This window comes from Zingiber officinale, chromosome 5A (genome assembly GCF_018446385.1).
Source record: "Zingiber officinale cultivar Zhangliang chromosome 5A, Zo_v1.1, whole genome shotgun sequence".
In the NCBI taxonomy this organism is placed as follows: Eukaryota; Viridiplantae; Streptophyta; class Magnoliopsida; order Zingiberales; family Zingiberaceae; genus Zingiber; species Zingiber officinale.
In genome coordinates, this window is record NC_055994.1 from 96,534,884 (window position 1) to 96,548,962 (window position 14,079).

At 35.3% G+C, this 14,079-nt stretch overlaps 1 protein-coding gene across 4 annotated transcripts; it reads left to right on the forward strand.

Annotated features, from left to right (window-relative positions):
• Positions 1 to 331: 331 nt before the first annotated feature.
• LOC121981117 (nucleolin-like) lies at positions 332 to 5,176 on the forward strand. Of its 4 annotated transcripts, none has more exons than XM_042533478.1 (12): positions 332 to 477; positions 572 to 812; positions 1,635 to 2,170; positions 2,244 to 2,333; positions 2,421 to 2,660; positions 2,873 to 3,401; positions 3,481 to 3,797; positions 3,874 to 3,977; positions 4,064 to 4,161; positions 4,247 to 4,320; positions 4,389 to 4,485; positions 4,575 to 5,176. In XM_042533478.1, the coding sequence occupies exons 2-11, from the start codon at positions 572 to 574 to the stop codon at positions 4,482 to 4,484; spliced, it is 2,325 nt and encodes a 774-aa protein (XP_042389412.1). In that variant the 5' UTR covers positions 332 to 477; the 3' UTR covers position 4,485; positions 4,575 to 5,176. The 4 variants fall into 4 exon arrangements, with proteins under 4 accessions (XP_042389412.1, XP_042389411.1, XP_042389409.1 ...); XM_042533477.1 differs by having other exon boundaries at positions 4,654 to 5,176; XM_042533475.1 differs by having other exon boundaries at positions 4,681 to 5,176.
• Positions 5,177 to 14,079: the final 8,903 nt, after the last annotated feature.

The window sequence follows — 14,079 nt, forward strand, 5'->3', positions numbered from 1 at the left end:
CGGTGATTATTAGGTTAATTCGATATTAATTTTTTAATTATTTTTTCAAAATTTTAATTAATTTCATGTTAATTGAAATAGCCGTTTCAGTAAAATTTTAATACGGTTTTAGTCAATATTAAATTAGTTTTGGATTAATCCGATTAATTTATAAAATGCTTATCCCTAGCTGATGCAGTAGATCAGGAGAAATCGTTGGATCGAAATCTAAAGCCCAATCCAAACCATTATATGTATGCACCAAATGAAATGACCGAAACGCCATCTTATCATGATCTTAATGCGTTATCGTCTGAACCGCCTAATGAGGGTAGTTTAGTAAATTGGGTTACTGAGGATTTTAGTTGCCCTAGCCCCTCAGGTACCAGTTTAAGATCTCGAAGCGCGAGCCACCGCGAGCGTGAATTAGGGTTCGTGACGGATTTGCCGGCGCTTCGCTCCGAGAAGTGTTTCTAGGGTTTAGATCTCGCAGGTAAGGTATGGAAGTTCGATTGCGGTGTCGACGTTTGGTAGTAGATAACCAATTTTCGATTTGGGTTTCCAAATTTTGATCCTTTTAATTCTGATCCAGATGCCTCCTCGGTCGGCTAAGAAGACGGCAGGGCAGAGGAAGACGGCGGCTAGGACTTTCAGGGCGGCGCTTAAAGCTCAGACCGAGGCGGAGGTTGTGGAGGAGCCCACCGAGGTGGAAGAGGTCCCGCCTTCCGTCGAGGAGGTGAAGGAAGAGACCAAGGTAGAGGCTGTCGTCGTCAGGGATAAGATGTTCGATCTTAATTCCAGTGATATTGGCCGTGACTCCGTCGATGTTGAATGTGAGAAATCCCATCTGTTCAGGCATCTGTTTTTTCCCCCTTTTGTTTGCTTCCAGAACTTATGAAATTTGGACCTCTTGTTCTTAAACATCGTTACATATATCTATGAATGTTGCGTTACTTTATCCTGATCAAGTCTTTGTATTTTTTGGTTCTTTGTCACTTGCAATTTTAGCATGGCGTTGTCTTTTTTTCTCATACTTTTGGTGCTTTGATTATTCATTAATCAATGTCATGCTCAATTTCTATATTCGCAGGTATAATCTCGAAATTTATATTGATTTTTTGATAATCCGCTTTATCTTTCTAGCTACATGTTTTTTTTTTCTAGATCCTTGAATCAGCTGATTTGATTTTGATTTTGATTTTTTTCTCTTACATTTTGAAATAATATTTTCTTTTATCCTAGTCGCATAGGTGCACTTCATTTCTAATATGTATTCACTATCTATCTGTTTAATAATTTTGCTATCATTTTCTTGTATATTGATATATCCACTAATACATGATTCAGTCACTGGCGACTATCAGTTTCCACTGATGAAAACTTATATAAAAGAGGCTTACTGCTACAAAAAATCAACGAAAATTCTGACATGATCCTTTTGCAAAATTTTGCTTGGTACCTGATTTTGGTTCTTTGTCAACCAAATACTTGGAATACTGTCAGTGATTTCTGTTTATTGAGATGTGTTTACGTCTATTTACTATCTGGTCCTTGACATTTGGAGAACCAATATAAATGTGTGTGGATCTTACCTAAACGTGCAAAAATTCTACCATGTTGATGTTTCTGAAGAAGTTTCGTTTTCTCTTTTCCAGATGAAGAGGTTGTCAAGGAGGTTTACTTGGAAGAAGAAAATGGTGAAAGGTTAGAGTTAGAGGACAATGAGGTGGAGTATGAACATGAAGAAGATACTGCTGTAGATTATGATGAGAAGTATGTTGAGAATGAAGTACAAGAAGATTATGTTGATGGAGAGGGTGAAGAAGGTGATGTAATTGAAGAGGTGGAAATTGATATGGTTGATGAAGAAATCGTGGATGATAGAGATCACTTAGAAGGTGAGGAAGATGAAAATGTTGAGGGAGAGCATATGCTTAATGCTGAGGAAGAAGAACAACACAAAGTAGTTGAAGAACATAGAAAAAGAAAGGAGTTTGAAATATTTGTTGGTGGCCTAGATAAAGATGCTAATGAAGATGACCTCAAGAGAGTTTTTTCTCAAGTGGGAGAGGTCACTGAGGTTCGGTTAATGATGAATCCATTGACAAAGAAGAACAAAGGATTTGCATTTTTGCGTTTCGCAACTGTAGAGCAGGCAAAGCGTGCTGTGTCAGATCTCAAGACTCCTGTGGTTTGTATTTTTTTTTTTTCATTTTTTAAATTATATTTTCATTTACTTCATATGGAATTAGTTCATTTTATAGGTACGCGGTAAGCAATGTGGAGTTGCTCCAAGTCAAGACAGTGATACACTGTTTGTGGGTAATATTTGCAAATCTTGGACAAAGGAACATGTAACATTCTCTACCAGTTTTTTTTATAATCCTTTTCCAATGTTTTTCTGCATTCTGGTCAAATTGACATCTTTTCCTTCAATACAGTTTAAGGAAAAACTTAAAAGCTATGGAGTTGAGAATGTAGAAGATGTGACCCTTGTTGAGGATACTAATAATGCGGGAATGAATCGTGGTTTTGCCTTCCTGGAGTTCTCATCACGTACTGAAGCAATGGATGCTTACAAGATCTTGCAGAAGAGAGATGTAGTGTTTGGTGTTGATAGGACCGCTAAGATCGCCTTTGCAGATTCTTTCATTGATCCAGATGATGAAATTATGGCCCAGGTATGATTTGATAGTGTAGCTCATCTACCGTATCTGTAATTGTTATCTATTGTTTTTACCAGTTTCAAATACAGGCAATTGTGATTTCAGCCTTTCTTTGAGTGCAGTACTTTTTTGTAACCCAAATTTCTTATGCAGTGGTTGTCCTATTTGAACTCCATAATCCTGAAACTAAGCTGTATTTTGCTTATTTTTCCCTTTTGAACTGCCAGGTTAAAACTGTTTTCATTGATGGCTTACCTGCTATGTGGGATGAGGATCGGGTTAGGGATTGCCTCAAGAAATATGGTGTAATTGAGAAAGTTGAGCTTGCTCGTAATATGCCAGCTGCCAAAAGGAAAGATTTTGGATTTGTTACTTTTGACACTCATGATAATGCTGTTGTATGTGCTGATGGTATTAACAATACGGAACTAGGGGAAGGTCATAGCAAGGTCAAAGTTAGGGCTAGATTGTCTAGGCCACATCAAAGAGGAAGAGTGAAACGCAGTCTTCATGGAACTTTTAGGCCTAGCCGGGACGCTCCACGAAGTGGCCGTGCATCATATCACCGGCCTCCACCTACTAGGTTTTCAAGTTATGCCTATAGACCAGTTGGTGCTCGTGGTGTGTCTAGTAGCAGTCGCGGTATGAAGAAGCCTCTTGGACATAGGGATAGACACCCTGAGATGATAATGGCAGAGCGGGTAAGGCGTTTGCCTCCACCAGAGAGGTCCTATCAGAGAAGGCCACCTGCACCTGGTAGTTTTCTTGTCCATCTTTGTTCATATGCTTTATGAATGCTGTCTTATGCAGCTCAATAATTTGTTTTTTTGGTCAGTTGATACATATCCAAGAATTAGTGACAGGAGGGACTATGTGAGACGTGATGACCTACCACCTCCTAGAAGCCGACCTGTTCCAGAGTATGGTTCCCGAGTGCCCATCGAGAGAGTTCCATCTTATCGAGATGATTACTCCTTTCGAGGGCCTGGTTACTCTGAATTGCCACCACGTAGTGCCTCTCGTCCTAGTGACAGGAGGGTTTACATTGATGATGATTATGAGAGGAAACTTGAACGCCCCCTCACATATCGAGAAGGCCGTAGCCGAGATTATGTTTCAGTTTCTGGGTCAAAACGTCCTTACTCAGAAATGGTCAGTATTTAATTGCATGTTTATCATTTGTTTAATTTCTATTTATCTTTCCCTTTGTTACCTATCTACTTTTCAGGATGATCCTCGTTATGCTGATATAAGCATACGCCAGCCAAGGGCTCGCTTGGATTATGCTGTTAGTGGTACTGGAGCTCAGTATGGACATGCTTATAGTGATAGGTCTGGTTTCGTATTTCTTGTTGTATGAAGAATATTTTTTCTGCTCCTACTGTTCTCTCCATACTCTTCTTTGCTATGCTGGGCAGGCTTGGTCAAGAGAATGTTGGATATGGTAGTACCCGAGGTTCTCTTTCTGGTCACGATACCTTGTATGGGACTCGTCAGGGAATGACTTATGCGCGGGGTATGTAATTTTTTTTTTTCAACTGCTTATTGAATTGCTATGCTGTGGTTGTTATTAATTGCATTTTATTATTATATCCTTGTAGGTTCAACTAGCAGTAGTGCAGGTGGAGTATACTCATCAAGCTTCGGCAGTGGCTATTTGTCACGTGGATCTGATGTAAGTACTTTCTCATACTGTCATTTTTTTTACTGCTATGTTGTATTTTACATATGTTATTTCTGCAGGGTGGTGGTGGTTCAGCTTCATCATCTTTCATTTCTGGGCGTAGTTTGAGTAGCCGTGGATATGCTGGCAGCGGTGGATCTAGTTCATACTATTAAGGTGCTCAAGTTTTTCCATGTACATGTCTATTGCTTGCTGTTTTTTGCTTTCTTTACAGATAAAATATTACCTATGGTTATCTCCTTTAGGAACTTTTCTGGCTTGGATATTACATTTTTTAGCACCACTTGGTTTGTGTTCAGTTATCATGCATAGATTTATCTCCAGATCTGACAGTAATGAAGGCTGGTGCAGGCTGTGGATTCTAGGAAGCTTCTCTATGCGTTGCCTGCATGTCAGGAAAGATGGCCTAACACTGAGCACGCGTAGCCTGTTTTCCTGCTGTTTTTGTGAGAGAACTTGGTGAAATCAAATTAAGAAGCAGCAAGCTGTAAGGTGTGGTCTGACCAGTTATTTGAACTCGAACCTTTAATTAGTGTTATTCAATGTAAGGGAATTTTAACATACTGAGTGACAATATGGAACATCGAGAAATGATGTGCTATGTATGAAGCATGTTGTTTTCAGCTTTGAGAGTGTTGGATGGAGAAAGATTTTAGCAGTTATGTTTTAATTGAGCAGTGTTAAGTGGTATTCTAAAGGTGAAGTGCTTCTGGATGCTTCAGTTTGGATTAAGCATTTGAGATTAAACACCTTGAAGTATATCATTTTTAAGCATTGCTTGAAGGATATTCTGGTTATGAGTTATACTCGAGGATTTGGTATTGTAAATTGAGAAAGCTTCCGAATTTGTTGGATGTGTGGCTTTGAGATTCTGTTTGCCTCCTTTTGCATTCTTGGAGTGGCAAGATGCCTTTTAATGCATAACTTCCAAAACTGATCTTCAAAGATTTCAGAATCAGAATATTTTTACAATGGTGTTGGCATGCAATATTATCATGATTGTTATATCCAGGATCTAATTTCTACTTAGTCAAGAAAGCACAGCTAAGATTTGTTAGGGTGCCTATATACATTTACTTATTGGTATTGAGTGGTGCTATTTGTTCCCATGATATTGTATTTTGGATCTGTGCATAGTCTTTACATGTTCTCTGAATGCAAGTCTCTTAATATTGGAACTCCTAATTGTAAGAATATTTTTGGTTTGGCTGCAAAATTTGTCAAATTACTGGACATTTCAAAAATGGAGTTACATCATGTCTGATGTGGCACCATTGGAGATTGACTGCCACTCTGATATTTACATACTGTGGTCTTGCCTGGATAAGTCATTTACTCGATTTTGCTGTAAGATGCACCTAGGAGACTCTGAGATCACTCACATACAGCTGTGGATTGTGTTTTGTTGACCGGTTTTAAGAATGACCAGATTGGATCCTGGTCTTATAATAAACAAGTGATTCACTCCAACAAATCTTCTATAAAGGGTTAGCAAGTTAATTATATTTACTCTGTTTCTCTTGTGGAAAACCATACAGAAACATGAGGAAATGGTTTAAGGACAAATTTTTGGGTAGTTCTACCTCCCAATATTTTCTCTGATTCCCATGATTATGAACCATCTTACCATATATTCTGTTCGGCTGATAGAAGTGGGTTTATCAGGGAAATTAACTGGTTCCTGATTGAATTAGTTGTGAGCTTTTGGTTTACAAGTTTTCTGGTGCTAGTTGAGAGACAGAGATTTGGAGTTTTAGAGAAATGCAGGGTCGGATATCAAGACTACCTATATATAACAGTATATAGCCCTTGGCACTGGCATATATACACCTTTTTTTTTTCCTTCCAATTTGATAATCCACTTGCTATTACAATACAAAATATTATGATTTCTGTTTCAGGGATCTTCCTGTTTATTTATTCATAAAATTTTCTTTTTTTTTATTTAAATTATTACGTCAATGTTTAAGCATTGCAGTTTAATTAACCAACTGTGGAATACTGGCAAGTTGAACTTGCCAATATTAGTCAGGATCTAATCACAAATGTAGCTTCTTATAGTGACAATAGCTTTTTTGTCTTTTCCTTTGTCAATGAGATGTTCCAATTGCTCGACACTGGAAGTATTTTGATATATATATATTTTTTGTCTTGATACTTCACTTTCATTCTTCTTTAATCTTTCTAATTTATTTCTTGCTAAATCGATTTTTTAAAATTACATTCATTACTTGATTTTAAAATTACTTAATTCCTGCTAATTTATGTTCTTTAGCCATGTTTTTTAGTATGTTTACACAATGCTAGCAGTTAGAAGCCATCCCATCATTTGTTTGCATTAGATAGTTAGACTTGTTTGAATGCTTAGTTGTCTTCAATTAGCTACTAAATACATTGAACTTGTCGAGCTTCTTCGGATAGCAATTACACCTGCCATTAGTTGATGAGATATACATGTTGCCATTTGTAAATCTAAAAAATCAATCAAAAAAATTTCAGGTGATGATTCTTTCCCATTTAATCTTCGTTCTTGAATCAGAGTGAAATTGCATTACCTGTATTCAAATGTTTATGAAGTGGTTACTTATTGTTGCTTTACTGAGAACAATATCAATTTAATGGTTTCTTATTGCAAGTAATCAAGCGCTCTACTTGTGCATATATTTTCATTTTACACCAAGTACTACTTCTGTATGCACACCATGGATCTAAGAGTCACTTGGAAATAAGTCCGCTATCCAATTAGCGTTATGGCTACAACTAAATTAATTGGTGCAGGTATGGTTATCATGATTGCTGATCCTTCCATATTCTTGGTGATTAGTCGTGTAGAAAATTTTGGTCTGAAATAATAATAAATGATACTCTGGATGATCAATTACTTGCTTCACTTCTGTGTGCTTAAATTCTACAGTGATAGGATTCTACATGGCACTTGTTTATTTTGAAAGTTCTAGCTAGCAAATGAATGATTGAAAAGCCTTTTGATAAGGTTCAACTGGTATCCATAATCATTTTATAGTGGGAGTATCCAGGATTTTCATTTCAATATTTCTTCACACTTCATTTAGAGCTCTTGTTTCAGTTGATATTATACTCATTTTCTAAACCTGTGATGAGAATTCTACTGGAGAGCTGTAACTATTGGAAGATGCTGGGAAGGAGACTAAACGAGGCAGAACTTTTCATGTATTATATTTGTTCGTATTTGTCCTTTCGCTGTAAAACCCTTAACAATCATTTGTCTTAATTAATTATCAACGACGTACAAATACAAAGACTTGAGATCTCGATACATTTTACAGTGCTCGTATGCTTGCATTAACCTCATCTAAAAAAATAAATCAAATAGTTCTTTTAAAGCGACAATTCATATTATTGAATTATGTCATTTGGCATTTTCGCATAGGCCAAATGCATGCGACAAGCTATGCGTGATAAAAAGTAGCAAATAATGTAATATAAAATTATATTTGAAATAATTTGGAGCTCTGTCTCTTATGACTTGTCTCGCTCTGTTTGTGTTCCTCTGGATCTTTTGCGGTGACCACATCCCTGTCTCTGACATCTTCCCCGCTCTGCTGCAGATGGACAGTGGAGGGATGATAATAGGTCGGATTTAAATCGGATTTTATATTCTTCGTATCTATATTTATCGGATATAGAATATTCGATGGATATATTCATATTCATTAAAGGATCAGATATATTTCATATGTATAATTTTTCTTCTTTTTATCGAATTATTATTATTCAATAAAAATATATTAAAATTAACATCCTATTAAAATATATATATATATATAATTAAAAAAATAGATTAAACATTTAAATATTCTCTTATTAATATCAAAAAAAAAATTTCTTTAATATTAGAAAATTGATAGTCTCTCCATATTCTCTTTCATTTGAGTTTGATGTCGAATTTTTCATTGGGTTTGGATGAAATTATTATCTCTCGCGGTGGTTCTGCATTCGAGGTTGTATTTTTGTTTGAAGTGATTCATTGGCCTGATTATCAAATCACTGTATTATTGATTAATCTGTCGCATCAAAGTACGTAGCAATGTAGATAATAGATTTATTAAATTGTATCCTCCTATCACTGCCCTAACCGGTGAACCACCGAGGGCTTGAGCCAAGGAACTCCACTCCGCACGTGTAACTCCTCCCATTGAGGCCCAGTCTGTTCGTGCATCGAAGGCTGGCGATAGCGAAGGGGCTGTGCTTGCTGGCTATTCACTCGGTCTCCCTCTCTGATTTGGTCCATAGATCGGGCCAGGGACTTGCAAGTGAAGGCGTGCGGTTTATTTATTGATAATAATAATAATAATAATAATAATAATAATAATAATAATTATTATTATTATTATTAGTGCGCTAAAAAAAGATTTAAACCTTTGATCTTGTGGTTAATAGCCATACGCTCTAATCAACTGAGCTACTCCAGCTTTATACTTTTTATAATAGTATTTAGATATTTTTTCCTTACGCGATTTATGAATTCGAATTATATAAAGAGGGTATTTAGCTAAGCTGGTAAGTTCTCTAAAATAACTTATAAGATGTTTTGGAACTTATAAACTCTTCAAATTATAAGCTCTTCAAATTAGTTTGGTAAAATTTTTTTCAAACAACTTATAAGCTGTCAAACTAACTTATTTTGGAGTTTATAAGCTGTTTTTAAAAAAGTATGGAAGACCCTACTTTTTAAAAAAAGATTTTATTTTTTTTCCTTTAAAATATCCTTATATAATTTCATAAATCCTTATCTTATGTTTCATAAATTTTATAAGCCTAATATCTTTTTATCTCCGCCGACTTTTCTTCCAACACTATGTCATCTTTTTGGCCAATGCCTCTTTCTAATTTTCTCTCCCCCGGTGTAAAAATTCACACAAAATTCTCTATTAATAAAAATCTCAAAATCCTCTATTAATATTATTATATTCTTTTTGATAATGTTATTAATAAAAAGATCTTATAATACCAAACACATCAATACCTTTAAGTTGATTGTAATAATTTCACCCAAACACTTTAACAACTTATTTTTAAAATAAGATCTAATAACTTATAAGCTCCTAAAATAACTTATAAGCTGTACGAACTTATAAGTTATTTTTAATAAGTTTAACCAAACACCCTCAAAATTCGGTGATTTATAAAACAACGTAGTTGCTTTTGCTTAGGCAATTTGGTAATATTCAAATCGCATAGGCTCCTTTGGGTTAAATTTACATTTTACTTATCTAAAGCAAGAGAAAGGAACTTTCCTAACCGAGAAGGCGTTTTCTTGGAGAAAGTGACCTGTGTCCAAACCAGAGGCAATAGACAGCAAGCGAATGATGCAACTAATTTTTCGGCAAACGATGTAGCTAATTTTTCGATCAGCTGTGATCCTCTGTTGCTCAAAAAGGTAGAACAGAGAGGAGGTAACAAACATCAGACTAGTGGGGAATAATTTTTGGTGAACGGTGCAGTTTCTTATCAAAGAAAACGAGGAATAGAGCAATAGGTAAAAAATCGTCGCTCCAGTGGAGTATCATTTTCAACGGAATTTGTAAGCTTATTGTACACGGAATAGGTGATCGAAGAAAACATAACAAATGTATCTCCAATGCAGCTTCTTCGATGAATAGTGCAATTTATAGCTCTGATGGTCTTCATGAGATAGCTGCTCTTGACCACACACCTCTATCGTAACCATGAAGTTGAAAGCAATAAAACCTAACTCCGAGCAATGACTTGCCAGTTCTCTGTTATTGTATTAGAGAAGGGTTCAAGCGAGGAGTTGGGCAGTAGGTGTAAGCAAGTGTAACGCGAGGTTCAAATAATGTAAGTAGTTGTTAGATTTTGTCAACCAACCTTCCAGATATGTTGTAAATCTAGTTAGGCGACAATAACATCTTAAATTGCCCTTACTAATATTGTAGGGCAGGAAATCTTCATTATATTTATCTAATAATTATTTTTGTCATTATAGAAAAAATCAATCACAATAGCAGTGATAGTTGAAATTGTAGTATGGACAAAGTTTTACGCTTTGATCAATCTTGTGAACAACATTTTATTCTACTAATGTGTAAATGAATTAATATGATGTATAGGTTAATATTATATGTTGAACTAGGTAACATTGAACTTGGGGCAATCTGCCTGACCCTACAGAAGTTTTCTACCATCTACTAAGGTAAATTAGGAAGCACTCGCGGCGAGCAACCCAGAAGCCATAATCTTGGGTTGCGTGCCCCAATTGGAAAAAAATCCTTGCAAATACGTTATAGTTGGGGATCGAACCGCATATGCCTGGGTGATAACTTGACATCCTTTTGCTGCCCTAGGGGCTAGATTAGTATTATATGTGATAAAAGACGATTCGCTCGCCTCTAGTGCCCCTGTCAACCCGTCCATAGGCCAACACTGAGGAGGTAAATCATGAGTGGCTACTAGCTATTAGTGCGATGGCTAAGGTACAGGGGAAGGCATGCTCAGACGCGCAGAGTTTCGACCCCAAGACCTCATATGACAACACCCCATGCTTTAATCATCGCACCGACCCAAGGGGACCTAGATTAGCATTATATGGAACTTTAGTAACATAGTTTGATAAATTGATAATTATCTTGTGTTTTTAATGCTATACATCTAGACTTTAATGCCTTCCTTTTTAGTCTTGAGAATTTAATTCATAATACCCTAAATCAATCCATAAATGGTATGGTTACGAGATTACAGTTATTGTTTGTGAAATGTTAAATTTTGAAATGTGTAACTACAAATTTAGGAACATGTGATATCATCCATTGACTTCTTTTACTTGGTTAGAGTGTTATAGAAATATTTATAGGTCCAGGTGAGATTGACTAGAGGCTGTTAATAGCCCTGAAAAGAAGTAATAAAGGACACAATATTAGTAAAGATAGATAACTAACATAAAAAAATAACTTAACAAAAAGTAATAAGGCAAAAAGGTTTACTTGGTTACAACTGGGATGATTGTTAATGCAATGCAATGAAAAAATTTCACTAGCAAAATCTCCTTCGACGAAGGCGACGTAATCACTCACACACTTTGACAAATTCAGAAATAACTAGGAAAATAAATGCAATTGTTGATTTCTAATTCCTAGTTCCAGGAGGCCTTTTATAGCCTCCTAGAAGATGTTACCGTTGTACTGACATGGCCTGGAGGCAGCTTAGATCAAGTAGACGGTATATTATTATACAATCTCGAAAAGTTTCGATATGGTATCAGTATGCAATTTAATAGTTTGGTATTCGATATATTGTACTGATACTGAAATTTGAATATAGACGGTATAAAATTTATATCATACTGAAAATTAATGTACCGAAGTATCGGTATACTAAAATTTCAGTATGATATACCAAAATTTCGATATAATATCGGTATGATTTTTTTTGTATATTGAAGTTTATACCTTAATGATGTAACTGTGCAACCACCTTTGACCTTCCAAGTCTCGGACATTGACTTGCAAACTCACGTAATACATTAGGGCATTTTCATATACAGAGTTTATCTCCTCCAACGTTAGATATGAGCCTGCAGTCCATTATGACAGACAAGCCTAAGAGTTCTCGGCGCATGGACTCCCTCATATCATCATTATTCTTTGCTTGTACTTACATCAAATTGTTGAGATGTGTTGTGACTTCCTCACAAAGTTAACGAACTTCTGATTAATAGTCTCCAAGCCCACATACATCTGTTGATAGACCACTAGAAAAGGGGTTCTGAGAAACCAAGGTTCTTCATATACAAAGTGATAGAAAATCAAGACATAAAGGATAGAAATATTTGGTGGCAAACGTGTTATTAGATGTACAAAGTAAAGAATACTCTTACTAAGTCTGAAGAGGGAGATGACACTAAGCTCAACATCTATTTAAGGGTCGATCACAAGAGAAAAAAAATAAAGGAAGAAAAAGTTCAAGGAATGAGAAATTTGTTTAGGCTTTGCATGTGTATATATAAAGTGTTCAAGTTAGCATATTTATCATGAGATACTCTTTCTATTAAGGAGAGAATATATTAAAAGATTATCATGCAATAGTATTTCTATTCATCATCCAAATCTAAGGCATCCATGTAGTTGTAGTTATGGTTTTCGATATAGGTAAAAGAATCTTTCTCATCATAGTCCTTTGGTAAGAAGTCAGGAAGCTCAGAAACAAATCTGGTTGCCTTTGAAATAATGAGGAATTTCTAATAGTTATCCACTTCAAGACTTCGTTCTAGAACCATCAAATACTTTCGAACATTTTTAACATCTGGTTTCGCATTAGTGCCACTGGTATATCTCTTAGGTTCACTACATCTTTTTTAAAAAATTCCATACTTGTTTAAAAAAGTAAAATCATACTTATCCATTAAAAAAAAGTTACCATGTGCCAAAAATCAATCCAAAATCTCAAAGGACAAACAACTTAACAAAAACAGGAGAACTATTAACTTAGATCGTGTACAGGGGATTCCGATTCTTCAACTTTATATTGTAGCCCATGGTAGCATCCATATCGTTTTCAAGGTTCAAACCCTCCCATCCCAACCAATAAAGAGCAAGAATCACAAGAATCAAAAATAAAAATCGTACCAAATTATATAAAATTTTTTGGTACAATATTATACCATCTCGAAAGGTTTTAGTACGATAATGAGATGAAATTTAATAGTTTGGTATTTGGTATATCATACCATATCAAAATTTTAATGTAACCAGTATAAATTTACATATCGAAAATCGGTATACTAAAATTTCAGTATTCTAAAGTTTCAGTATACGAAAATTTTGGTTCAGTATTAGTATGATTTTTCTATATATTGAAGTTTATTCCATAATGATGTAATTGTGCAACACCTTTGAGCTTCTAGGTGTTGGATTTTGACTTGCAAACTTGCGTTTACTTGAATAAATTTTTGATACATTAGGGCATTTTCATACACTGTGTTTATGTTCTCCAATGTTTTGATACGAGCCTGCAACTCATTTATGATAGATAAGGTTGAGAGTTCTCGGTGCATGGACTCCCTCATATCATTATTATTCTTTGTTTGTACTTTCGTCAAGTTGTTGAGGCATGTTATGACTTCCTCAAGATGCGAAGCCAACTTCTGATTAATTGTCTCCAACCCTGCATACGCTTGTTGATAGACTACTAGAAGATGCATTATGAGCAACTAGGGTTCATCCTATACAAAGAGATTGAAAATCAAGCCCAAAAGGATAGAAGTTGTTGGTGACAAACTTGTTATTAGATGTATAAAGAATACTCTTACCAGGTCCGAATACAGAGATGACACTGGGTTCGACATTAGCTTAAGGTCTATCACGTGAGAAAATAAATAAAGGAAGAAGAAGTTATGGGTGAGAAATTCCTTTAGACTTTGTATTTGTATATTTATAGTGTTAAAGTTACCATACTCCTCATGAGATACATTTTCTATTTGAAAAATTTGGAAGAAGAGAATATATTAAAAGTTAGATTATCATATTATATTAGTTCTAATTATAAGGCAAATATAAGGTATACTTGTAATTATAGTTATGTTTTTCGATATAGGTAAACGAATCCTTAGTATCCTAACCTTTTTTCAAGAAGTCCTGAAAACCCAAAAACAAATCAAGTTACATTTAAATAATGAGGAATTTTGGATAGTTATTTACTTCTCGACTTCGTTCCAAAATCGTCAAATATTTTTAGACATTTCTAACATCTGATTTT